The sequence below is a fragment of the Adiantum capillus-veneris genome, chromosome 30 (genome assembly GCF_014529385.1).
Source record: "Adiantum capillus-veneris isolate H3 chromosome 30, ASM1452938v2, whole genome shotgun sequence".
Lineage (NCBI taxonomy): Eukaryota > Viridiplantae > Streptophyta > Polypodiopsida > Polypodiales > Pteridaceae > Adiantum > Adiantum capillus-veneris.
The window spans coordinates 89,607,357-89,633,465 of NC_140960.1; the positions used below are offsets into that span (position 1 = coordinate 89,607,357).

At 47.5% G+C, this 26,109-nt stretch overlaps 1 protein-coding gene across 1 annotated transcript in view; it reads right to left on the minus strand.

Moving 5' to 3' along the window:
- LOC147418379 (ABC transporter C family member 2-like) overlaps positions 1-26,109 on the minus strand; it is an 89,049-nt gene that overhangs the window by 55,010 nt on the left and 7,930 nt on the right. Inside the window, exons 3-8 of the mRNA XM_086507273.1 lie at positions 18,374-18,413; positions 17,559-17,730; positions 17,035-17,149; positions 16,818-16,898; positions 16,714-16,738; positions 16,538-16,594 (exon numbers count right to left, since the gene is read on the minus strand). Of these exons, the coding sequence (XP_086363399.1) occupies positions 16,538-16,594; positions 16,714-16,738; positions 16,818-16,898; positions 17,035-17,149; positions 17,559-17,730; positions 18,374-18,413 (490 nt within the window). The remainder of the gene's footprint in view (positions 1-16,537; positions 16,595-16,713; positions 16,739-16,817; positions 16,899-17,034; positions 17,150-17,558; positions 17,731-18,373; positions 18,414-26,109) is intronic.

The following is a 26,109-nucleotide window of genomic DNA, read 5'->3' on the forward strand; positions in this document are numbered from 1 at the left end:
AACAGAATGAGGCTCCACAGCAAAGAAATATGCTCGGTTTGGATCCAGCACATCTTTATCTTCCATAATCATAGTGAGAGGAAAATGACATGGTCCATGCTTGCAAATGAGCCTTGCAACACTTTCTGCACAACACTCTTCTCGAAAAGAGGGATGACCATAAGGTGGAGTAACACCGCAAATAAGATTAAGCTCCATCGTGATGGCAGAACGAAAAGCATTAACAACAACGGGATGCTTGAAAGCCACAAGGAAACCAGGTGAATGCTTGAAAGCCGAGGGGTGGGTAGGTAGTAGGTAGGGGGCGAGTCCGAGGTACGGGGAGGGCCAAGGCCAGGGCGCGGGGTAGGTAGGTAGGGGAGGACGAGGGCGAGGGCAAGGGCGAGGTAGGAAGGTAGGGGGGAAGGCGAGGCCTAGGCAGGGGGAGGGCGAGGGCGAGGGCGAGGGAGGTAGGGAGAGGGCGAGGGGTAGGTAGGGGGGAGGGCGAGGGCGAGGCCTAGGGAGGGGAAGGCGAGGGAGAGGGAGGTAGGGAGAGGGCGAGGGTAGGTAGGGGGTGGGTAGGGGCGAGGGCAAGAGGGGTGGGTAGGGGCGAGTAGGGGGAGGGCAAGGGCGAGGTAGGTAGGTAGGGGGGGAGGGCGAGGCCTAGGTAGGGGGAGGGGGAGGGCGAGGGCGAGGGCGAGGGAGGTAGGGAGAGGGCGAGGGGTAGGTGGGGCGAGGGCGAGGGCGAGGGCGAGGGCGAGGGCGAGGGTAGGGGTGAGGGCAAGAGGGGTGGGTAGGGGCGAGTAGGGGGAGGACAAGGGTGAGGGCAAAAGAGAGGGGGTGGGTAGGGGCGAGTAGGAGGTGGGTAGGGACGAGAGTTAGGTAGGGGGAGGCGAGGGCGAGGGAGGTAGGGAGAGGGCGAGGGTAGGTAGGGGGTGGGTAGGAGCGAGGGCAAGAGGGGTGGGTAGATGCAAGTAGGGGGAAGATAGGGGCGAGTGCAAGTGAGGGGGTGGGTAGGGGCGAGAGTGTGTGAGGGGGTGGGTAGGGGCGAGTTGGGAGAAGATAGGGGCGAGTGCAAGTGAGGGGGTGGGTAGGGACGAGAGTGTGTGAGGGGTGGCAGATAAAAAATACACATCTCCAATGCAAAGTATAGTCGGATGAATTCTTGTTTCAGTGTAGATGAATTCCATGGTCCACTGGCTGAAAGAGAAGATGCTACAAAGCGTAGCAACCATGAGCAAGACAATTATCATGAGCAGGGAATTCATGAAGCAGGACGGGCTCTGTGAAGTGAGCTTTGTTCTCGTCGAAGAAGCAGACACCAATGGGGCTGATGTTTGAGGGGGGGTGAACTCCTGTCGAGGAGATTTTTGTTTGTTTCTATGATGCTGCATAGGCTCACCAAATTCAAAGGCTTCCACCAACGGCGCATCCGGAGTAACTTCTATGACCTTCAACCATTGAGCTGGCTCAGGTGGCTCATTGGGTTTAGTTACTTTAGAAACATTGCGAGAGGGTGTACCTTCAAGCAAAGAGTGAATAGAGACTCCATAACAGGGCATAGCTTTGGTAGCATCCAACCACTCCAACAGATCCTCGTCTGACCCGTCAGGTGGAGTAGGATGTTCCAATTCAAGGTTGGTTGCTAGGGACAAAGAACTATGTTGCACTACGGGATCCACACCTCCCTCTAGGCGAATGGGTTGCATCTGGGAGCCAGGAGTATGTATCCACATGGCATCGTTTCCCCAATCATGAAGTGCTTTAGTGTGTCGTAGCCATGGTCTACCGATGAGCAAAGGAAATCCACCCTCAACCTGGGGAAGACGAACCACAACAAAATCCAGACTAAAAGTGAAATCTTGTACCTGCAGAGGCACATTATCCACTATGCCCACTGGGTAGACTGTCCGTTGGTCGGCCAATGTAACTGGAAAGGGAGCAGGGCGAGTAGACTGTAGACCTAGAGCTAAAATCGTGAACTCAGGCATCAGGTTGATGCCAGATCCACTATCACTCCTGAGAATTGCCGACCCAAAACGGACACTGTCAGGCAAGGGATTCTATAATCAGTGAGGGGAGCAACGGGATTGGATATCATATAGGACTCTGATGGTCGCACTGGGAGGTGCCCGCCACTAGGACTGGCTCCGGGATAAAGTGACTGAATAATAGTGAGGGTGTCACTTCTAAAACTCGCATCTAGTTGCAGCATGTCATATAGGGACACTTGTTGGAAGGTGTTCTTCAAGACTGTCTCTGCTGTAAACTTTTCCTGTTCTACCAGTGGTTTCTCTGGTACCTTGATCTTCTGTAGATCGGAAACTGCTTCCACGAAAGCTTCATCAATATTGGAGGGCAAAGATTTGGATTCTTTCATGGCACTCAGAGATGGCTTGTTAACAGCTGAAGGAATGGTATTTACTGGTGTGAGCATGTGTGGGAGAGTTGGACTTGGTGGAATAGTCTAACCGAGAGCGGCTCTCTGGGCCCGGGTGAGGACACCCGTTGGCTCCTCTAACAACTGCAACTTCTCTTGAGTGGTAACCACATGGGCGGAAGAGGGTGGTTGAGGAGTGGGACTCACTGCTATCAAATTGAGCTTGGGAAAGGTAAACTCATTTTGGCTTTGACTTGGGTTCGCAGTCGTGGATGCCCGAAGTTTAGGGCAATCTTTACTGTAGTGATCCTTCGTTTCAGGGCAATGACAGTAGGGAGGAGACCCTTCTGGCAGGAGGCATTTGCTTTGGTAATGCCCATATTCTCCACATCTGTAGCACAAAATGAGCCGATTCAATGGGCGAGTCGAAGGGCGAGGTAGTCCTTGCTCCTGGTGCATGGAGTTGGAGGTGGAGGCATAGAAGTTTTGAGGTGATGAGGGAGCATGGGTATGATAAAAGCTCTGAGACGGAAAAGTACTTTGCATACCTTGCATAGGAGGGGCTGTCAGCAAAGGTGGCAACGGGTTTTGATGGCCATAGGATGAGACCATGTTGGATGCAGGTGCTAGCCCTTGTTGGAGAGAAGGACCTAGACTTTGTTGTATTTGCCGCAATCCTTTGATATAGTAACAGTCCTTGTCTTCGTGCCCAAGTTTTTCGCAGAAGTGGCAATAAGCCCAAAGGGGACAGTCCTGTGGAGGATGTCCTCGAGAGCAAGAAGAGCTGCACCATACCATAGCTTTAGTCTCCTGTTGAGACCGAAACTCTTCTAGCTCTCTCTTGATTTGATCCAAAGCCTCAAGATGCGATGGTTTCTCTTGTCTAAGAGAGATTGATTTCTCTTCTTGGAGAGCGCATTGTAGTTTTAGGGCTTCAAGTTCTCTGCCCAAAGAAGTCAATGGATCAGTAGGACTACTTTCCGAGAACATAGAGGGAGTCTCTATGTGAGGGGAGTTGTTGAACAGCTTCCTAGCCCCCTCTATCCTAGTAGTAGCTTCGATGAATTCCTCCAGAGTGGCGTCGGGTCGGAGGCTCTCTCGGAGTTTTTGTTGAGAGGTTTTGGGGAGCGCCTTCTCCACCCACTTCTTAACCATGAATTCACCGGGTTGTTGGGGAAGCTTGGCAACCAGAGACTTGGTTTTAGTCATAAGCTCTACAAAAGTCTCCTCTGGCTGGAGCACCATGTTGGCCAACTCAACCAACACTTTCTCTTGGTAGTCACCTGGCCTGAAAGTTGCACAGAACTTTTGTCTTAAGGCTGCCCAAGTTGCAAAATGGTTCTCTGCAAACTGGCTTTACCATTTGTCTGCTAAGCCGTCCAAGGTGGATGGAAAAAGTACCAAATAAGCATCTTCTCTGTTAAGACCACGACCCCTACAGAGAGATACGAACCTCCTTGCATGGTCGTCAGCATCTTCTGAAGAGAGTCCTTTGAAGGTGGGAAACTTGATGTTTACCTTGGCCAACGCACTAGCCAACGCCTCCATGGCCCCTTGCTGAGCCTGTTGCTCAATAGCCTGCTGTAGCAAAATAGGAGAGAGCTTTACTGGAGAAGGTGATCTGGAAGATGTGGAACCGGATGAAGGAATGGGGGATGTCGTATGTGGAGGTATGGGTGATGTGGTTAATGGACTTCTCCTAGATACCAAAGGTCGTCTTCTGTTATAGTACTTCAGAGGGCGATACCAAAGGTCGTCTTCTGTTATAGTACTTCAGAGGGCTCAATAGTGCGCTTTGACGCTCGACTGACCGCCTCGTATGTGTCATGCAGTGACCACCAATCCAACCAAGCTTTGGGCAAGAAGACTCTAACTGTGGGTTGAACAACACAGGTCTAGACCAGGACAAGTGAGGATAGTGACTAGACCACCTAGCTGGCACGAGGACGAGGAGGGCTGGACGAAGGCGAGGACTAGACCAGGACCCAGGACAGGGACGAGGACGAGGACGAGGACTGGTAGGACCAAGGCGAGAGAGGACCAAACCAGCAGACTATCTACACAGTGCAAGCAAGTGTGCGGAGCTAGGTAACAACCAATTAGCTTCACGATTTGTATCTCAACAAAGAGTGAGACTTCATTTAAGGTCCCACCGTGATCGCCAAAATGAGAGCACCTGTAGCGCGGATAATGTGTCGTGCTCTCTACAGTGGGTGGTCCTCAGTGCAATGTGCGTGACAATCTCACTCAAACAGACTGAAAAGGAAGGAAACAATAGACATCAACAGAGCTCACAAAGACACAACAGCAGACCAGAACATATGACTCGACTATCTCAAAGAACTGATACAAACTCTGGCGTGGCAGCACACTCAGCTCCAGCCCAGGACTCACAGGTACAATGGGGGTGTCGAGGCTCAGATGTGCCGGGATGGTGAAGACGTGCTCTGTGCATAGACTCCCTCTAGACAACTACGTAAAAAGATGATAAACATGACCCAACACCTACTACTCATATGTGCCACCATAAAGAGCCAACAACGGCTCATAAATGTCAGCCATCTACGTCTCTCTCCAAATTGAGGGTGGTGACCTGGCCACGATGTCCACTATACCACCGTCCGTATCCCTACCACGTGTCACTGCCTAGCCCAGAGAGTCTAGTCCAGTGTGAACCAGACCAGACCAACTGTACTAACTGTGTGTCCTATGAAAGTGACACTGTAGCCTGCTACAGTCATGTGAGCGCATTTTACAGGCAACTTGGCCAAAGATCAAGCTTTTGGTTCCTACCGTTTTAGGCCCCACGGCCGGTGCTGAGAAGTTCTTTAAGTTGGCCCACTCAGTTTCTCTCGTCCACTCAGCCATTTCTCTTCCACTTGGTCATGCCACATCATCACTTTGTGACAGCAACCAAGCAGCACCTGAAGAAGATCATCATGCCAGCAGACGATGAGACAATAAGAGCTGCATTACAGAATATCCTCAACGTGTCTACCTACAGTGAACTTTTATTGAACCCTTGCTACACTTGGATAACACAGCTTCTCCTTCCAAATTCAGAAAATATTCATGCATAGAATCTACAGCATTCACACCTAGCTTGAAATACATAAATGAGATTTACCATTTGACAAAATATCCTATAAAAGCTCTGCAAGGATCTAGAGACAAACCAATAAAGTAAAAGGAATATTCAAAGTTACTCTCTTGGCTTGACAAAACAAGAGCTACAGCATGAAGCTCCCAAGATGGGTTGGTTTTCTTGTTGTCTAAGGGTACCCATTTCATCAGACATAACCAAAGTCTCCACTCTTGATTATTTTTGAACAACTAAAAAGTAACTCTATTTCTATTCTACATCAACTGTGTAAGAGAAGCATTTTGGCAAATGAACTTATTTCTACAACACTTCAGAGGAAAGTGTCACAGAAACGGAAGTATACACTAAAGTACTTTTGTGAATATCTAATTAAATTCACGTATCCACGCGGAACAGAACTTAGAAAATAACACCCGAAAGAGAACGCAACACTAAGGACAAGAAGATGGACTGGTCCCCCCCCCCCAAAGAGGAGATTTTCTATTAGCTCTGAATTGTTTTATAAGCACATAACCGAAAAATTTATATTGTTCTCTGTCTTGAGAGGATTATTCTCATGCATAGAGATGTATGTATTCATGAGCCTATTTGGCTGAAAATTTTTATACTTGTAGCCGAGAACGGCTATTTCTGCCTCGCTATGGAATCTTCTTAGCAGGAAAGATCCTTTCAGTTCTCTACTCACGTAGGGGATGCCTAAATGAGTACTCCTTATTTGAGAATTGCTTTTGAAATGCATCTAAGTGCTAAAATCTTACGTGGACAGCAAGTGCTATGCTTGTCTGAGTGTGGCTATCCCCCGCAGGGATGCACACAAGCTCTTATGGCTGCTCACCACCTTCGCCGCGGGTTCTGTAACCTCTTGCACAGCCTTTATGACGTCGGAGTAAGAAATCGTTGAAGAGAAAGAGAGAGGGTTGAACTGAGAACTGAGAGAGAATTCTCTGTGTGTGTAAATTTTTGAAGTGAACTGGGGACATCATCTTATTCATGTGCTTGTTCTGAACTGTTTTGCACTGCATCCGGCTATTGTTCTACTTATCATACTAGCCGAACACCGATAAATTTCCAAATGGCATATTGCCCTGGAAAAATTCACCCATTCATTAAATTATTAGTTAATACCAATAAATTCATAAATCTATTTTGTGTTCACAAAAATCATTTTCATTCATTTGTAGCCATAGCTAAAAATATTACATCCCTCCGGCTTCTAAACAATTGTCCTCATGTGTAGGCTTCGATACTTATGCAGGATGTTTGGAAAATCGTTCAATTTTGATTTTGCCATCTACTGAGCATCTAGAGAGGAGTAATTCATGAACTTCACTTAGTACTTACGATAAGTCCTTCCAGACTTTAGTTGGCGCTCCTAATGGTGGATAATTCTGAAGAAGTTTTTCTTGTTAGATCTTCATCTCTAGATGCTTTGCACCTTTCCTACAGGCTTCACTCACATCACGTGCACTGGCCCTTGGTTGTGGGTTGGCCACCCGTACACCTGCTAGACAGGGATCTTCAAGCACATTTAGGGTTTTGCTCAGCACTTTGCCCGGCCGGACCTATTTGGTCTTTTTCCATTTTTTCCTCATTTATGGTTTTTTGTGCATGGTCGTTGGGGCTTCTGGTCTGCCCTACCTACTGCCTATTCTCCTATATATAGGAGGGGGGGGATGCTATAACCGGCCCGTACAACGTAGAGGGCAGTACTATTTCAATTACCTGTTAACTTTACACAGAGCACTGAGAAGGGAAGAGAACACAGTTGCGTCCAGCGACTAGAATGTCACTGCGCACACGAGACCGACACCCTGTAGGCCCCAAAGACTGGCGCCCCTTTCGGTATTTCTTTATTCAAATTAAGGTAGACGATTCGACCACTTAGCACAAGCTTTCACAAAGCTGTCCAAACCTGGCGAGGGCTGAAAACGCAGGTTTTCGACCGGATTTCAACAGAACGGCGCAAAAACCCCTGTAGGTCAAAAACACCTGTCTAGGACGGATTCCCTCGATATCTGGAAGCTTTCTGGTGAGCTGTCACAGAAATTCAGCGGGCTGTAATTCTCTGTTTTTCACTGCCGGGGGCCCAAAAGCCTGTACACGCATCCCAAGGCTCTCACGAGGCTCCCCCGATGTTCCCTTGCAGTTTAGATGCGAAACCCTAAACCTGCAAAAAAACACAGCAGGCTGTAATTCCCTGTTTCGGATCGTTTTTAGCGGAGCGAACACGCCTACGCGTGTCCCAAGGGCTCCCGCACGCAATGGGACAGTTCCCCTGTGAATTGGACGAGTTTTCACGCGAGAAAACTCTCCAAACTCGCAATCTTTCGTGATGGAACTGTGCGTACCTGTGGGGGATTAGCAATTAGCTAATCCGGTTCCTGTTCAGAAGGCTCTTGCCTTAGCAAACGCGCATAAACCCCCAGAACTATACATAGGTCAAATGAGAAGCCCACTAATGGGGCATAACATACTGTACGTAGGGGAGAAAGAGAGCAGTATGTAGCGTGCGAGGCATCACTCCCGTCACCATACTGTGCATAGAGGGCAAGGTAAGCATTCCATAGCTTCTGTACCTGCTACAATCCACCTGAGGCTGAAAATGGCTCCCCCTTTGTTGATATGCAGCTCGTTTTTGCCTCCCAGAGTGGCAGAATCGCTCACAGGCTGACACGTCGCCCAGTTTCCGAGTTTGGGCTTTCCCTACTAAAAATATCCCAACTGGTGCGTCAATTGACTTGGCAGCAGAGCAATAAAATGTTCCCCTTGTCATTCCAGAGCTAATGACGCGAACACATTTTCCGGTCAAAAATAGCAGTTCCCTAAATTTTAGGAGATGCTTCCATGGCGTCCCTATCGGTCTCCTGACCATCATTGAAGACTACCATTTGACCAACATCTACAATGTGGGTTAATTTACTGGCCCCTTTCAACTTATTAAGTTGCAGTGACTTGACGAGTGGCCCAAATTCCAGTTTGGCGCACACCAGCTTCCATACTCATCAGAATTCAGTGCTAACTGGCCCGGGCAGTCCCTGTCTGACCGACCTAGATCCCCGATGTGAGAAACCCATTTGGCTGCAGCCGTTTCACACTGGCCATGCAATGTCCACTTGCACCTTTTCAAGGGTTTTGGGACAAACAAGTAAAAATAAAATAAATATATCTAATACTTATTTACGGAAGGCAACAGGAAAAATACACCTCCTGGTGACAGATGCACTCTCCCATTCATATCTTGCCATCTTGTACACAGCAATTTTTGCCATCTGGAGTTATTGGGGCTTGCCAGCCTTTTCCATTTGTCTCTTGTGTGTCCATTGCCATTGTCTCTCTCTCTCTCTCTCTCTCTCTCTCTCTCTCTCTCTCTCTCTCTCTCTCTCTCTCTCTCTCTCTCTCTCTCTCTCCACCTTCCGCTGCTCACTCTGACATGGTATCAGAACTCTAGGCTTGGATTTGCCATCGCCTACCCCTGGGAGGTCACTACGGAGGATTTCATCGTGAAGAACTGCTTCATCACCATCAGTGTTTTTTTTTTACTTGTGTTTTTTGCTTGCAGCTAGGCCAGCTTGCTCTAGCGTTTTTGTTGCAGGAGGACAACCATCTGCCATTAGCATTTTTTCAGCCGTTGGCCTAGCGTTTTTGAGCAGGACAACAGCAGCTTGGACCAGGGTTTTCATCGCCACTTCAGCCTTCTCTTGCCGCAGATCTTGGACAGTCGGAGCCCCGCTCCCTATCCCTTGGTCTTCCCGCTTGGAAGCTGAACAATTGTGACTAATTAACGGCGATTTCCCGATCACTTACCTGCAGATTTTCAGCCTGTTTTGGTGCACTTACAACCCTCACCTTACCTTCTCGGCATCCGGTGTTCATCACTTGGCGTTTTTTGCTCAAACCCCTGCATTCTCACGGTGTTTCGAGCTCCCTTTTGCTGTGATTTCAGGCTTGGACAGCACCTCGACTTTGCTTCATCGGCATCCCTTCGGGTTTCCCTTGCCTCTCCCATCACTTACCCTCTACTTCGCGGTCTTCTGGCATTCTATCAGGAGTGGTTTTCCGATCCTACCCTCACCTTTGCTTCTGATTTTACACACCAGACTTCTCTGCTGATTTTCTGTCTGTATCTATGGCGACACTCCCAGCCATGCCCATATTTCCTCCCGGCGAAAAGCTTGACGGCTCCAACTTTGTCGTCAGGAAGATGAAGATCATGGTGATGCTTATGCAGTTTGACCTTGGGGACTGGCTTACCAATCCTGCCAATGCCGTGTGTCCCGGCCTTGATCTTGCATTTGGTGCTCCTACATCGACATCATCCCCTACCACTTCTTCTGTAGTTACGCGTGCTGGCTCCTCATCTCCTTCTTCTCATGGTACTGCTTATGGCAGATAAGGTACTGTGGTTACACAGGCTTTGGTGGATCAGTGGAATCTGAACCATCGCAGAGTTTACTCTTTCTTACTCATCAACTGTGCGGATAGCGTGTTGACGTCTTTACGCTCTCACACCACCGCACATGAGATATGGGGTTTCCTTTGCAACATGTACGAGGTGAAGACACCCGGAAGGATCCTCGCTCTGGAGAAGACTTTGATGGACTTATAGGTCTCGTCATTTTCGACTATCCAGGACTTTATATCCCGCATGCTTCTGCTCCGTGATGAGCTAGCAGCTTGTGGACACCAGATCTCTTTCGAGGGCATGGCAACTCGGCTGCTGCTCAAGCTTCCAGACACTTAGGATTCTTTGTTCCAATCACTTACTACCTCCACACGCCCTACTCCTATCACTTGGGAGGAGCTCTTACCCATTGTGCAGCAGATAGCTTCGCGCATTCAGGACAGAGCCATCTCAGACACCTCTGCGGGTTCTACAACATGGGTTTCTACATCGAGTAGGGGTGGTAGTGCTCCCGGACAGCCTGGACCTGGTTGTACAACTTCTCGCCTTGACATTACTTGTACCTATTGTGGAAAGAAAGGTCATTTTGCATCCAAATGTTATAAACGACGGCGGGACTACAAGAAGGATTCAGATCCTGAGGATGGGACGGCTTCTCGACAGACGTCTGTCACCGCCATCTCTAGCCCTTCACAGGCCGATGGTTTCACCCTCTAGTTTCATCCACCTCCTTCTTTCCTCTTATGATCGAGATCGCTTTTTGGCTTGGAGTTTGCCGGGTTTACCACCTTGGCCTTCTATCCTTCTGTGTCAGAGTGCTCTGCTTCAGGGAGGGTTCTCTCTCTTCTGCTGACCTCCACCAATGAGCTCCCTGCTCGTCTTCCATCTTTCCCTCATATATCCTCTTCAGCGACTTGTTCTGTTGTTAGCCTCTCCATCAGCTTCCTAGTGCAACTTGATCAGCCTGACCTAGCTTCGGTCATCATCACATTGGTGTTGGACAGTTCGTCATTTTTTGTTTGCCTTGCGCTTCTTCTTTTCACACTCCAGATTTTCCTTGCGTGTTGCATCTTCTTCCTCAGCAACTCCACATCTGTCGTTGAGGGGGGGTGTTAGATTCTTCATCTCCATATGCTTCACACCCTGCCTATAGGCTTCACACACATCACATGCACTGGCCCTTGGTTGTGGGTTGGCCACCCGTACACCTACTGGGCAGGGATCTTCAAGCACATTTGGGGTTTTGCTGAGCACTTTGCCGGGCCAGACCTATTCTGGTCCTTTTCCATTTTTTCCTCATTTATGGTTTTTTGTGCATGGTCGTTGGGGCTTCTGGTCTGCCCTACCTACTCCCTATTCTCCTATATATATAGGGAGGGGGGGGATGCACTCTCCCATTATTGGGGCTTCCCAGCCTTTTCCATCTATCTCTTGTGTGTCCATCGCCTTAACCCCTCCCTCCCCCCCCCCTTTTTCTCCCCCTCTCCCGTCTGTAACTATCAACGCCCCTCTCTAGTCGTATCGCCTCACGCTCCCCCACTCGCCGCGCCCGCCCCTAGTGTGGGTGTACACGCGTCTTCTCTCTTGCGGACGGCTCGCCCAGCTGCCGCGCCTGCTGCTAGTGTGGGTGCACACGTACATCTAACCCCCCCCCCTTGCGGACGGCGATCAAGCATGAGGAAGATGAACGATAAAGCCGACCCCCTGGAGAATGCTATTCAAAAATGCAAAGAGGAAATGACGGAGACCATTACCAAGATGAACCGCACTCTCTGGGGTACAATAAACATGCTCGAAGGACGCGTGTTGATCCAAGAGAGCAAGATAAGCACGCTGGAAGACCGAGTGACGACCCAAGAGGAAGAGATTGCGTCACTCAAGAAAGATCTCGCCGAAGCACGATCAAGAAACACACTGGAAGAGGGCGAACTGCAACCCTCAGTAATCAAAGAAATCAACACGATCAAGGAGCAAGTACGGGCCATCCAAGAGGGAGAAGAGCAGCACAAAGAAATGACGACTTCTTGGGTGGATGTTCTTACCAAAACTCAACAGAAGGCGGACGAAGCCGAGAAATGGATCAAGGTGGCCAAGAAAGGGAAAGGCAAGGAGATAACGCCCACGTCCACACCCAACAACATCATTAATCAGACACTTGAGGAGGAGCAGAGGAGGGTGCGCGCTTTACATGTGAGAATTTGCGGTCTTAAAGACAAAGGCAATGTGGACGAAGAAGTAAAAGAACTCACAGCCTTGATGGGGATTCATGAGCCGACGCACACAAGGGCATGGAGAGTGGGCAACATAAAGAAAAATGGAAGCAATGGAGAAACCTCAAAAGAAAGAGCACTCATCCTCCGTTTTCCCTCCATGGAAGCGAAGAAGTCCTTGAAGAAAAGACCAACTCTTAAAGAGACTGGCATCTTTCTCGGGGATGATCTTACCCTCTCGCAGATCGCTCATATGCAGGAAGTAATGCCGGAGATTAGAGCGGCAAGGGAAAAAGGCAAGATCGCTTTTTATCGAGACGGAAAAGTGGTAATACTAGAGCGACGCTCTACATGACGGTGCGAGACTTATGGGACCACACTCAAAGTAGCTGCCTGGAACTGCAATGGATCTATGCGTCTTGATGTGGGAGCTTTTGAGGATAGCTTTACTGGAAGAGACATCATCTTTTACACCAGGCCCCTGGGCAATCCATGCCACACATCAGTGGATATAGGTGGGAGACAGCCTACAGACAAGAGACACGCTCAGAGCACAGAGGGCGGGGCTCGGGGGGAGTGGCAGTGTTATTTAGAGAGGATCTGCACCCACTGATACACATAGCCCGCAAGGACGAGCAAGCTAGGTACATGTGGGTGAGACTGAAAGCAGAGACAGGCAGATACCTCTATCTAGCTATTTGCTACTTTCCCCCGAGTACATCAGTTTATGCATCACCTAGAGGACAGTCCCCTTTCTCTATTTTAGATGATGACATATGGGAGTTCTCTAGGGATGGTGACATTATCATCCTAGGGGACTTCAATGCTAGGACTGCCCATCGCCAGGCAGTGTTTTATGATACTTCAGAGGAGATGCTAAGAGAGCTAGATGTAGCAGAGACGGGCCTTTCCAGACTATCACACGATGTGGAATATACTGAGTATGGGCGACACCTGATAGACATGGGCACTGCACATGGATTGACCATCCTGAACGGCCTACAGAGATTTCCTGCTGCGGGAGGTTTTACATGCTTCCCACACAGACATGGAGCCAGCACTGTCATGGCACAGCCGAATCTCATCTCTAGTATCCAGGATCTCACAGTTGGGCCCAGACCGGTCGGGGTGGCAGTGGATCACGCTCTGGTGTCGATGACCATCTCCTTCCAGTTCAATGTAGCACACAGGCCACGGGTAGCAACCCCCACTCGCTACACATTCACACGGGAGACGGATTCTGTATACATGGACAGAATCTACAGACGCCTATGCACTGAGGACCCGGGGCGACCTCTGGAGGAGCTAACTACTATACTGACACAAACATTACATGAGGCAGCAGCAGAAGCATACCCACACACCAAGCCTGAGCAGAGCCGCCAATCAAGGAGCATGCCTCAGAATAGCTGGTACGATGAGGAGTGCCGCCAGACTAGAGCCAGACTTCAGAAGGAGGTGCTGTTGGGGGACGTCACTCACAGACAGTCACAGATTGACTTCCGACGCCTGGTGCGGCGGAAGAAGAGGGCTTTTTTGGCTCGACTCGAGCAAGATCTATATCAGCTATTCTTGAATCAGGACTCGCGTGAGGCGTGGCGGATTTTTCATGAGCAGTCCCCCCCCCCCCCCCCCCTTGCCATTTCCTCCACAGAGACCTGGGGTCAGTACGCATCATCTTTGTACACAGTACCTGGACAGCCGCCCCTCCCCGATCCATGCCCACACGCATGTGTCTTTTTCACCGCTGAGATGGTGAAGAAAGCTATTGACAGGATGAAGACTAGGAGAGCATATGATCATGACGGCCTAGTCGCTGAGCATTTCATGCATGCCAAAGACCTACTAGCAGTTATGTTTAACCGTGCCATGTGTGAGGGCCTACCGGACACTTGGAGCCTATCTACGATCGTACCTATCTTCAAATCAGGAGACCCCATGGAGCCTAGGAATTATCGCACTATTATGATTGGGCACACACTGGCACGGTTGTATGCATCCATTCTTGAGCAACAGCTGAGTAGATGGGCAGAGAGGGAGGGAATACGTGCAACTGGGCAGGCAGGATTCAGGAGAGGCTTCTCTACTCTTGACCATATCCTGACACTCAGGACCATCATCGAGGAAGGCAGATCTCATGGGAGACGGATCTATTGTAGCTTTGTGGACTTCCGCAAAGCTTTCGACACAGTACCCAGAGCTAGACTGATGCGCAGACTACAGGAAATGGGAGTACCCATAGAACTCATTTGGGGGACCATGGCATTGTACAGATCAGTAGTAGGGCATGTACGCACCCCAGAGGGACTTTCTACACCGGTTCACTCCACGATTGGGGTGAAGCAGGGCTGCCCGCTCTCTTCTACTCTTTTCGGTATGTATGTGGATGAGATTTCTGACTACATTGACACCGATGGAGATAAAGGTGCTCAGTTGGCAGGGACATGGATTCCACTTTTGTTATATGCTGATGACATAGTGTTGATCTCCGAATCCCCAGAGGGAATGCAACGTCAATTGGATGCTTTGCATACGTTTGCCCACAAAAGTGAATTGTCTGTCAACCTGGGTAAAACCAAGGTTATGGTGTTTAATACCACCTTTCAATGGATCAGGAGGTCAGCACCTACATTCACATACGTCCAGGAGACTGTGGAGTACACAGACGCTTACACTTACCTTGAAGTGGTTTTTAGCAGACCTGCATTCTCACTCAGAAGAGCAGCTGAGACCAGACTCACTAGAGCCCACGCAACATTGGGTAGATTGGAAAGGATGTGTTCACAGGTTCAGTTTCAGGAGCCCCGGACGAAGCTCTGGCTCTTTGACACCTTGGTGGCTTCAGCATTGCTTTATGGAACCGAGATATGGGGACCTTCACTAGATCACCACGGGAGGTCGGGTTGCATAGACAGTTGGGGGAACATGGAGAAACCTCTCGTCTCTATGATCTCGCGGCTCATTAGAGCCAAGGCATCAGTACCGCGAGCCATTATCCGAGCAGAGCAGGCGGGCCCCCCACTAGTGGTGGAGGCGCTCACCAGATCAATCTCCTTCATAAACCGCACATGGGAACTTCCTAGAAACAGATATGCTCGCATAGCACTTGAATCCTCTCGACAGTTAGCCATACAAGGAGATACAACATGTTGGTATGGGGAGATGACATCATGGTTTCAGGCACATGGGTTCAGCATCAACAGGCTGCCACCATTCCATTACTCATTGGATGCACCATCTCTCACTCTTCGACAGTCAGAGATCACCCAGCTCATCCGCCAAGACCTGACCCAACTAGACACTAGGAGGACATGGATACAACCAGCACAGGAATTGAGCACGAAGATGGCTTTCTACAGAGACCACCTTCTCCATCTTACGGAAGATGGTTTTGTGACGAGACCCAAATACATGGATACCCACTTGTCTCATGGGATACGATGTGCTATTGGCCAGTTATGCACATCCTCTCACCAGTTGCGGATTGAAACTGGGAGTTACAGTGGAGTACCAGTAGAAGACAGGACATGCCCCTTGTGTAACATGGAACCTGAGACAGAGCTACACTATACATGCCCCTGCCTCGTCTACTACGAGATACGAGGCCGATTCCACTGCTTGTTCAGAGAGGGGTTTGGACCACTCTCAAGAGTCATGGGATACGAAGATCAGAGATGTCTGGGTTTGTTCTTGCTCGAGCTGCGCAGACATAGAGATAGCTTGTTGAATGGAGAGGCTAGCCAGTCTCAAAGACGGATCACAGACTTTTTCAGAGTAGACACGGGACAGCCGCAAGAGCCACTCCCTCAGTAGAGCTCCCCTTCGTCTCACACCAGAGGCACACTGATTGACCGAGCGATTGAATTGGGGAAATCCAGGCGCCCGCGACTGCGAAGAACTACACAACATCGACGGAGGCTACGACAAAAAATTCGGAGCACGCTGGCCAAGCATGCACGACGCCCGGTCAGACTACTAACCATGGAGGAAATTGATGAGATTCGCCAACGACCGATGATAGATCTCTTGTGATTCAGCTATCCCAACAAGCCGCCCATTTTTTGCTTAGTTTGTTGCTTGGCTCACATCGACCAACTTAGGACCCCATAGTATATATCTTTGTTTTTGTACTGTTGTTAGGTTATTTTGTTACTCTGACTTTGTATCACATCCACCACTTTGTAACTTTCGGGTCTCATAGGTCATTATGGCCTTTTGAAGACGTTAATATAACATTTCATTTCATTTCTCTCTCTCTCTCTCTCTCTCTCTCTCTCTCTCTCTCTCTCTCTCTCTCTCTCTCTCTCTCTCTCTCTCTCTCTCTCTCTCTCTCTCTCTCTCTCTCTCTCTCTCTCTCTCTCTCTCTCTCTCTCACATTTGTTCAGTTTCATCTACCTACACATACTGAACGAATACTAAAAGACATATGAACTGTTTATTGTGTCACCAAAGACTTTTCTCACCAAAAGGAGGAGGTTTAAGAAAACTGGTCCAACAAACTGAGCCGCATCATTCCCAATCTGCAACACAAGTTAAATTACGTGTAATTAATCCGCATCAACTGAAAACACACCAGCACGTGGAAAAAATGAGTCTGGAGATCTACAGAACGCAATTTTTCCGGTACAAATACCCTCACCTTGAATAGGCCACCTAGCCAAAATCTGTGTCAGTGGACAAAAAATATAGTTAGCAAGTGGCAGCGGAAAAACTTTACGACAACTAGTGAATGTCATGGACCACCTGGGCCCGTTGCTCCTATGTATGGCTCCCAGAAGCCAAGGTTTGGGTTTTGTTTTCTCTTTTTCCCAACATCTTTGAAAACTGGAAGAAAAAGAACAAGTAAGAAAAGACTCAAACAGCAGATGCACAAAGATCTAACCAGGATAAAAAAAACAAGCACAAAGTGGATCTCGAAGAATATATTCATTGCGGGGACCTCTTGAATCTCGATACTTACTCATTATACAAAACATCAGTCCGATCCCATTCGTCCAAATGCCAAATATCTGAATCCAAGAGAGGTCTTTCATAGCCTAGTCTCATTAGTGGAGTCATCCAGCTGAAAAGGATTCCTACGAAATTTTTTGAAACAAAACAAATTACATACTCATGCAGTAAGTACTGAAAAAATAACCCATTCAGAATGCACTATAATTCAGAAAGCTATATCCATAATGGCCCCTTGAAGGCTGGCCTACTGCCAAAAAGGCAGAGATTTTTGAGACAAACAACAACAGCCTTCCAGACTCCAGATATCTCCGTTGATAGTACCTTAAATATTAACATAATAAAAGCCTCTTGTGATCATATTGCTTCTTCAATTTCTCAGGAGATTCCATTCCAGGCCTTTCAGTTACTAGTAGCTACAGCATATGTTTTCTTTTAAAAACGCACAGTTAAAACGGGTCTCAGTCCACTGATTTTGCACACTACGGGACTTACTTGGAAGTCAAGTGAAAGAAAGGCTTGATAAAAACTTACTAGAAACAATATATGCCCGTCTCTCAGGAAAAATCTCTTCTTCTTTAGCAAGCAAAGGTTCATAATCTGCATTGGTCTCTAGACTGACTTCATCTGCTGCCGGGACAGGAGAATAACCCTCATATGGGAGGGTCTCTGGAACATAAAATACTTGAAGCACACCAAAAACAATCTGTATGCAAACTGTTAGTTACCACAACAGACTTTGATAACAAGAGAAGAGAATACACTGCATTCAAAAAGCTGTGGATGATTATCATTACATCAAATGATCAAAGAAGGAAAATAAAGGTTGCAAAATACCAAGGCGATAAATGCATTTAAATCAGAAGTGGAATATGTGTAGATAATTATGATTGCGTCTAACAAAAAAGAGGAGAAGAAAGATATATTAATGCTTGCAGAATTCTTCGCAACCAAAACATAGCACAATCGTTGTAGGTGTCTCATTAAAGAATACAATCAAGATAGGAATTTAACATCTCAAAAAAGTTGTTGGTGAAATAATAAAATAATTGTGAAGTAATCAATATATAGCTACCTCAAAGCGTGTCACACCTGCAAGTATTTGAAACGAGGAACAACTGTAATAGGGGAAACAAAAGAGTCCACAAGATAGATTTTAAAGGCAGATAGATCACAACAGACCACCAAGAGAGGCAAAAAGAGGAAACCCCGGCTTAAAGATACAAAACGATGTAGGAGGCAAATATAAAACGCTTATGATAAATACCTCAGAACGATGAGAAAAAGGTCTAATTCAATGTCTTAAATGAGTAGACAAACATTGCAAAACATCAAGGGCATTGACTTACTTGTAATGCAAAGAACCCACAGTAAAACTCAAACGTAAACCTGCAAAAAAAAAGGTCATAGGACTTTAAAAATAACAATTTTCTACACATATGGCTTCCATGATGACAAGTCCCACCACCCACCCACCCACCCCCCAAAAAAAATTTAATAATAATAATAAATATTAAAAAAAACAAAAGAGTTGCGGTTTCCCTTCACATGCTTTCCACCATGAGGTTTTTCTGGTTTACTCACAGGCTCTTGGATGTCGATTGGCCACTGAGCAAGAAGTGGTGATTATGTTGCTGTGAGCTCGTTGTTTGATACATCTAGTCCAAATCTTATTTTTTTGCACCCAGGCTGTTTGAATTGCTTAGCTACTTAGGTTTGTTCTTACTCTAATTGTTCCTTAACCCTCAACGGGAAGACAGAGAGAGGTGAATGTTAGCTCACGAAAAGCGACACAGAGAGAGAGAAATGAAATGAAATGAAATGTAATATTAACGTCTTCAAAAGGCCAAAATGACCTATGAGACCAGAAGGTTACATGTGGTGAATTTAATACCAGATCTGGGTACAAAAAGTACAAAGAACTGAAAAGAAAATAGGGGGTAGGGGTGGAGTGAAAGCTGATAAAAAGGGGGCACAAAGGGGGGGGTGAGTTGATACAATGGAGTTCTTTGACAGTAGGGGCATCATATACATATACATCAGTATCCAAAAGGACGGCTCCTATGTCGCGCCAATATGGTATGGATCCTCTGTCACAATCTGCGTCGATGTCGAGAGGGCCCCCTCATCCGTGGGTGACGGGACCTCCCCAACTCTTATCGCCCGATCAAGCAATATGCCTATGGTGCCTTTGGAGCTGCTCTGCTGTGGAGGCTGCTCGAACTCCTCTGTCTATGACTGAAAGAAATTTGTAATCTGCCGCTGTCGCTGGATCTCTGTCATTGCGCCCCTCTTCAAGAGGTCCTCTCTGTGTCTGCGAATCTCCGATAAGTATAATCCGAGGCAGGAGAGAGAGAGAGAGAGAGAGAGAGAGAGAGAGAGAGAGAGAGAGAGAGAGAGAGAGAAATGAAATGTTATATTAACGTCTTCAAAAGGCCAAAGTGACCTATGAGACCAGAAAGTTACAATGCGGTGTATCTGATACAAAGTCAGATTAACAAAATAAATTAAACTAGGATAACAAAATATAGATACTGCGGGATCCAAAACTAAGCAGTACAATGTGAAGACAATATGGGAGGGGAGTAGAGATCCATCTTCATCTGCACTTTGGACGACGAAAGAGTATGGCTCGAATCCTTTGTTGTAGCCTCCTTCGAAACTGTGTAGCTCCTCTTCTCCATCGGGGTCGTCTAGATCTCCCTAGCTCCACTGCTCGGTCTATGAGAATGCCGATAGTGCGGGTAGACCTCTCCACAGTTGGCTGCTCCTCTGTCTGTTCTTCTGGGTGTACAATATCTAGTGTAAAGAAATCTGTGATCTGTCTCTGGGGTTGTCTCTCTTCAACTCTCCTCATTAAAGTTTCTCTATGCCTGTGTAACTCAAGTAGATATAGCCCAAGACATCTTTGATCCTCATAACTCATGACCCTAGATAAAGGCCCAAAACCTTCTCTGAATAGACAATGACAACGGCCTCGTATCTCATAGTACACTGTGCAATGACATATGTAATGTACTTCTGTCTCTGGCTCTAGATGGCATAAGCGGCATATCCTGCTATCTGCTAGTGTCCCTCTGAATCTGCCAGTCTCAATCTCGAGCTGATGTGAAGACATGCATATCTGGCCAATGGCACAACGCAAACCATGAGAAAGATGCGTGTCCATATAGCTAGGTCGAATCACAAACCCATCCCCCGTGAGGTGGAGAAGATGCTCTCTATAGAAAGTCATCTTTGTGCCCAACTCCTGGAACGGCTCTATCCATGTCCTCCTCGTGTCTAGCTGGATCAGATCCCGACGAATAAGTCTACTAATCTCTACCCGTGTCAGAGACCTCAAGGGTGCCTGTAGAGAGTATTGAAAAGGAGGCAACCTATCCATGGTGAAACCATGTGTCTAAAACCATGATGCCATCTGTGCATACAAGCATGATGTATCACCATTAAGAGCTAATTGTCTGGAGGACTCTAGAGCCACCCTGGCATATCTGTCTCTGGTAGTATCCCACAGACTGTGTACAAAGGATACTGATCTGGTAAACGCCTCAATCTCCATAGGGGGGGCAACTAATTCCGCTCGAATGATATCATGCGGTACGGAAGCCTTGGCTCTAATCAGCCGAGAGATCATGGATACCAGGGGCTTCTCCATACGCCTCCAGCCATCCTGGCCTATAGAAGGTCCCCAAACCTGCACCCCATATAACATAGTAGAGGCAACCAAAGTATCAAAGAGCCATAACTTTGTCCTAGGTTCCTGGAACTGAACCTGCGAACACATCCTCTCCATTCCTCCCAGAGCCGCACCAGCTCTAGTTAGTCTAGTCTCTACTGCTCTTCTCAAAGAAAATATCGGCCCAGTAAAGACTACCCCCAAGCAAGTGTATGCATCTGTATACTCCACAATCTCCTGACCATATTTGAAAGTAGGTACTGATCTCCTGACCCATTGCGGTGTGGTGTTAAACACCATAACCTTGGTTTTACCTAGGTTTACACACACTCCACTATCCTTTGCAAAACTGCGTAGTGCATCCAAATGTCGTTGCATACCTTCTGGTGAGTCAGATATCAGCACAATATCATCAGCATATAGCAACAATGGGATCCACGTCCCTGCCAACTGGGCACCCCTCTCACCCTCTCTGTCAATGTAATCAGACACCTCATCAACATACATACCAAATAGAGTAGGAGACAATGGGCAGCCCTGTTCCACTCCAATAGTAGAGTGAACTAAATCAGATACCCCTTCCGGAGTGCGTACATGTCCCACCATTGATCTGTACAAAGCCATAATCCCCCAAATCACCTCTATGGGCACCCCCATCTCCTGCAGTCTACAAGCATGAGGCCAAGGGCCTTTAAATATGTGTTAGGAGACGAGCACCACGTGCCAACGGAAAAGAACAGACTGAACAAACATTTAGCATTTCAATAACAACTGAACTGAAAGAGATAGACAACACGAGACGGGGAGTGGCAAAGTTCCACCCCAGAAAACACTGGCCCCAAACCTTGGTGCCCCTTTCGGTATTTCTTATATTGCTTGAACTCAGTACATCGCCAATACTCCATCCTCTGCACCTCACGTGGAGCATGCGAGAGAATGAGCCCTTGGCTCATATTTAAAGGCCCTTGGCCTATGAAAAGTAGTTTACATGAAAATCTATAAACTCAAAAGCAATTGGCCCCAAAAGCGGATGCCCAAAAATTGCCAGCACAAAAGCAAAAATACATACAATCTTCCATGTCAACAGCCAGCGTAGAATTCAAAAATCCGTACAATCTCACACGTCAACAGTTAGCGTAAAATCCGGAAAAACCGTACAACAACTGCCTCGTCGTCAAGCTACTCGCAAATTAGCATGTGTGTGTGTGTGTGTGTGTTGTGTGTGTGTGTGTGTGTGTGTGTGTGTGTGTGTGCGCGCGCGCGCGCTGGTCCAGCTTTATTTTAATGTCTTTATGTCACTTGGGCCCCATCGGACGGGGTCCCATAACTTGGTGCGAACTTCTTCCACTTCTTGTTCTACTGCTTCTGCTTCTTAGGTTTTAGGCCCCTCGGCCAGGATCTGAAGGTTGGCTCCATTCTTCAGTGACTTGACACGTCAGCAATTTGTAACATCCCCCCTTCTTGAAAGAAAGTAATCGTCCGTGATTACAGCATATCTACAAAACAACTCAAGTTAGCTCAAAATTTTCCGAGGATCATTCCGAGGGACAATCAGTTTTCTCATTCCAAATCGCAACACTTGATTTCTTGGGTTGTTGGCTTCCCAGAAGAATCTCATCCAATATGGAGTCTCATTCCAGATTGAAACTCTTGATATCCTCGGTCCTTGACTTCCAAGAAGTATCTCAACCAATAAGGAATATTCAGTGGTTGGCACATCACAATGCTACACAAATGCTCACATATGCATGTTACAAGACACAACGAGCAATGCAGCTGTCACGTGCACACCTAACCCTATGTGCATGTGGACAAGCTACTTCAGGTCCAGGGTTCAGGTCAGCTTAGGAAGTGTTCTGGCACCTTTGTGAGCTTGTGCGTAGGCCGTGCATGACCACGCACTTAGAGTAGTTGCAATCCTCTCGCATGCCAGAGATGAGCCCTTAGCACGTATTTAAAGGCCCTAGGCCCCAAAAGCAGTTTACATGAAAAGACTTCAAAACTCAAAAGATTTTGGTCCCAAAAGCAATGCCAAAAAGCTGCCAACACGATTTGCGGAATTCCGTACAACTGCCACGTCATCAGTTAGCGCAAAACGCGGAGCATCCGTACAGCTCCCACGTCATCAGTTTTGTGTGTGTGTGTGTGTGTGTGTGTGTGTGTGTGTGTGTGTCTGTAAGTTGGCTCCATTCTTCAAGGCTTTGACACGTCAACAATTTGTGACATCCCCCCTTCTTGAAAGAAAGTAATCGTCCGCGATTACAGCATATCTGCAAAACAACTCAAGTTAGCTCAAAAATTTCCGAGGGTCATTCCGAGGGACATTCCGAGGGACAATCACTTTGCTCTTTTTGTTAAGTAGTTAGCTTCTCCTTTCGGCTCTTTTGATCAAGGAGTTGGCTTCTCCTTTCGTCCAGATCGAAGCTCTTGATATTCCGGCGTAGTAAAATTAGCCATCACACCCAGACTGCACTGATCTTCCACGGGTGTCTTGATGCACTAAAATTACATACCAAGGCAATCTCATCCAATTAGGAATATTCAGTGGTTGGCACATAAAAATGCAACACAAATGCTCACATGTGCATGTTACAAGACATAGAAACATAAAGTCGCCCATGAACACTCCAATTAGGAATATTCAGTGGTTGGCACATAACAATGCAACACAAATGCTCACATGTGCATGTTACAAGACAAAGAAACATAAAGTCGCCCATGAACACTCCTCCCCCATAACCTAACAAGGTCCCGACCAAGAGATATTCAACGACTCCCTCATCACTCCTCCCGCATAACCTAAAAAGGTCCGGGCCAGGAGATATAGGGGCCTTTTACAACCAAACCGCAACCTGCGTCGTTTGGAGGTGCTGAGAGTAACCACTGCTCAGACTTCTTAATACTCCACCATCCAGGTCCGGGTCGGGAGTCACAACAACAATTATTTTACAAGCATACAACCAAACGCTCCCCAAGCATCGGCCTACGTCGTTCGGAGGTTTTCTAGCATACAACGAAACGCTCCCCAGGCATCGGCCTGCATCGTTTCGAGGTTCAAACAATCCCAAACATTTCAAATCGGCACCAAAACACGTTCAAAACAGATACCATCCACTTCAAACAAATTCCAACAGGATCACCAAATAAGTTATCAAACAGATTTCAAACTTAAAAAGCAATCTCGACATCGGTTGAGCTCGAAAAGTCGACTAACTTTCCATCTTGAAACCTACACCAAAAATTAGGGTTAGGTTCATTCCATAAGGTTGTAGCCGAGCACAGCATGGTCCATTGGCTCTTGGATAGACAGTGTTTTCTTTGGCGGCGATGGTAGTCCCAAGATAGCAATCACACCGAACCTCTGAGGTTATCAACGAGAGACACCTGCTAAGGGATGTCGAGGAATTTCAAGTTATAATCTGCCAAGGTTTCCATGTCAAGCATTTCAGGATACCCCACTGTGCCAGAAGTTGCACTCCGAAGGAAGATGTCAGAAATCATATAACTTCGGGCAAAAATTTCGAAAGCTTGCCAAGTCCTTGGAGTGTACGGCTTGGTAGCTATAGAGATCAGCATCTGCATGGCACTGCCTGTGAGAAAAACACCAACTCAAAACAAATCTTAGCGGTGAAGATGAGAGCGCACCTGATGCGCAATGAAGTAAGGGTGGGAGTGTCTAATAGGTCCAAGGTCGGAGCGGGTAATAGGTTCGGGGTCGGAGCATGAAGCTAAAATTTCCAATGAACTTTGGAAGTGCGATCTTGCTTTGTTCTTTTGTAGGACCGGTATGCTTTCAGAAAAGCACACGCCTGATGCTCTGATACCACCGTCACAAAACGGGCACCACGTGCCAATAGAAAAGAACAGAATGAACAGACTTTTAGCAACTTCAATAGCAGTTGAACTGAAAGAGAGAGACAACACGCAACACGGAGTGGCGGAATTCCACCCTAGAGAGTACTGGCCCCAAACCTTGGCGCCCCTTTCGGTATTTCTTTATATTGCATCAACTCAGTACAAGCCGGTACTCCAGACTCTGCACCTTCTCCATGAAGCATGCCAAAGAATGAGCCCTTAGCACGTATTTAGGCCCTAGGCCCCAGAAGCAGTTTACATGAAAAGCCTCCAAAACTCAAAAGCTTCTGGTCCCAAAAGCAATGCCAAAAAGCTGCCAGCATGATTTGAGGAATTCCGTGCAACTGCCACTTCATCAATCAGTGCAAAACGAAGAGCGTCCGTACAACTGCCACGTTATCAGTTTTGTGTGTGTGTGTGTGTGTGTAAGTTGGCTCCATTCTTCAAGGCTTTGACACGTCGACAGTTTGTGACATATTCTTCTCTCTCTCTCTCTCTCTCTCTCTCTCTCTCTCTCTCTCTCTCTCTCTCTCTCTCTCTCTCTCTCTCTCTCTCTCTCTCTCTGCACCTTCATTCACAGTGTCATTCACTTTGTTTGTGATGTTTTGCACTCTCTCACTAAAGGGACGGAAGGCTCTCTCTTCCGTAAGTAAAAAGAACCCTTGAGCACAATTCGGAGCACTCATCTTGAGCAAAGTTCAACATTCACTTCCGCTCCACCTTACATTGGTATCAAAGCTTTGGCAATGTTCTGTATCACTCAAGAAAAGAACCACAGAAAAAAAAAATGCTTGTTACGGTCGCACGTAACCAAAGTCCACTTGGGCATGTCGATTCCTAATCGTGTTTTTGAAGAGTGACAAGTAACCCAAGAAAGAAGGGCTTCTCCGGCCTCCCCTTGTTCCTCTTTTCACTCATTGAGAGCGGACCGTGCACTTAGCGACCGGCCAATCGACGTGAGGTGGGAAAGAGCAACTTTGGTGTGAGCGCAAGGCCGCCAAGGGGTGCGCCCGCAAGGAAGAGTCAAGCTCGGGTAAGAGAAAAGCCTTCTCTAACACAGATTGCAAGCTAAAGAACTCAAGAACCTTAAGAACCCAAGTTCCTCGCGAATTTAAGTACCCAAGATCTCATTGTATGGTCATCACCCGAAGCGGAATGAATACTTTGCATGAAGGTCATGAGCATGGAGGTGGTGAAGAAGAATTTTCCCCACCAGGAGGTTTTTCCGACCCTCCCTTCCCCATCTACACCATGGTTTGCACCAAATCCTATGGAGGCTTTGGTCAAGTCGATGATGGACATGATGCTACAATAAGAGGCACAATGCACCACCTTTAATCGCGAGCGTGAGCAAGCGCGCTTGGCGGCCGAAGAAAGAAGGGTAGCCTTGGAGCGTGAGCTTGAGCGTGAGTGTGAGCGTGAGCGTGAGCAAGCGCGCTTGGAGGCCAAAGAAAGAAAGGCAGCTATTGAGCTTGAGCGTAAGCCCAACGCATAGCGGCCGAAGACAGACGAGCCGCCTTGGAATTACAATGTGAGACCAACGCATGCAAGAGT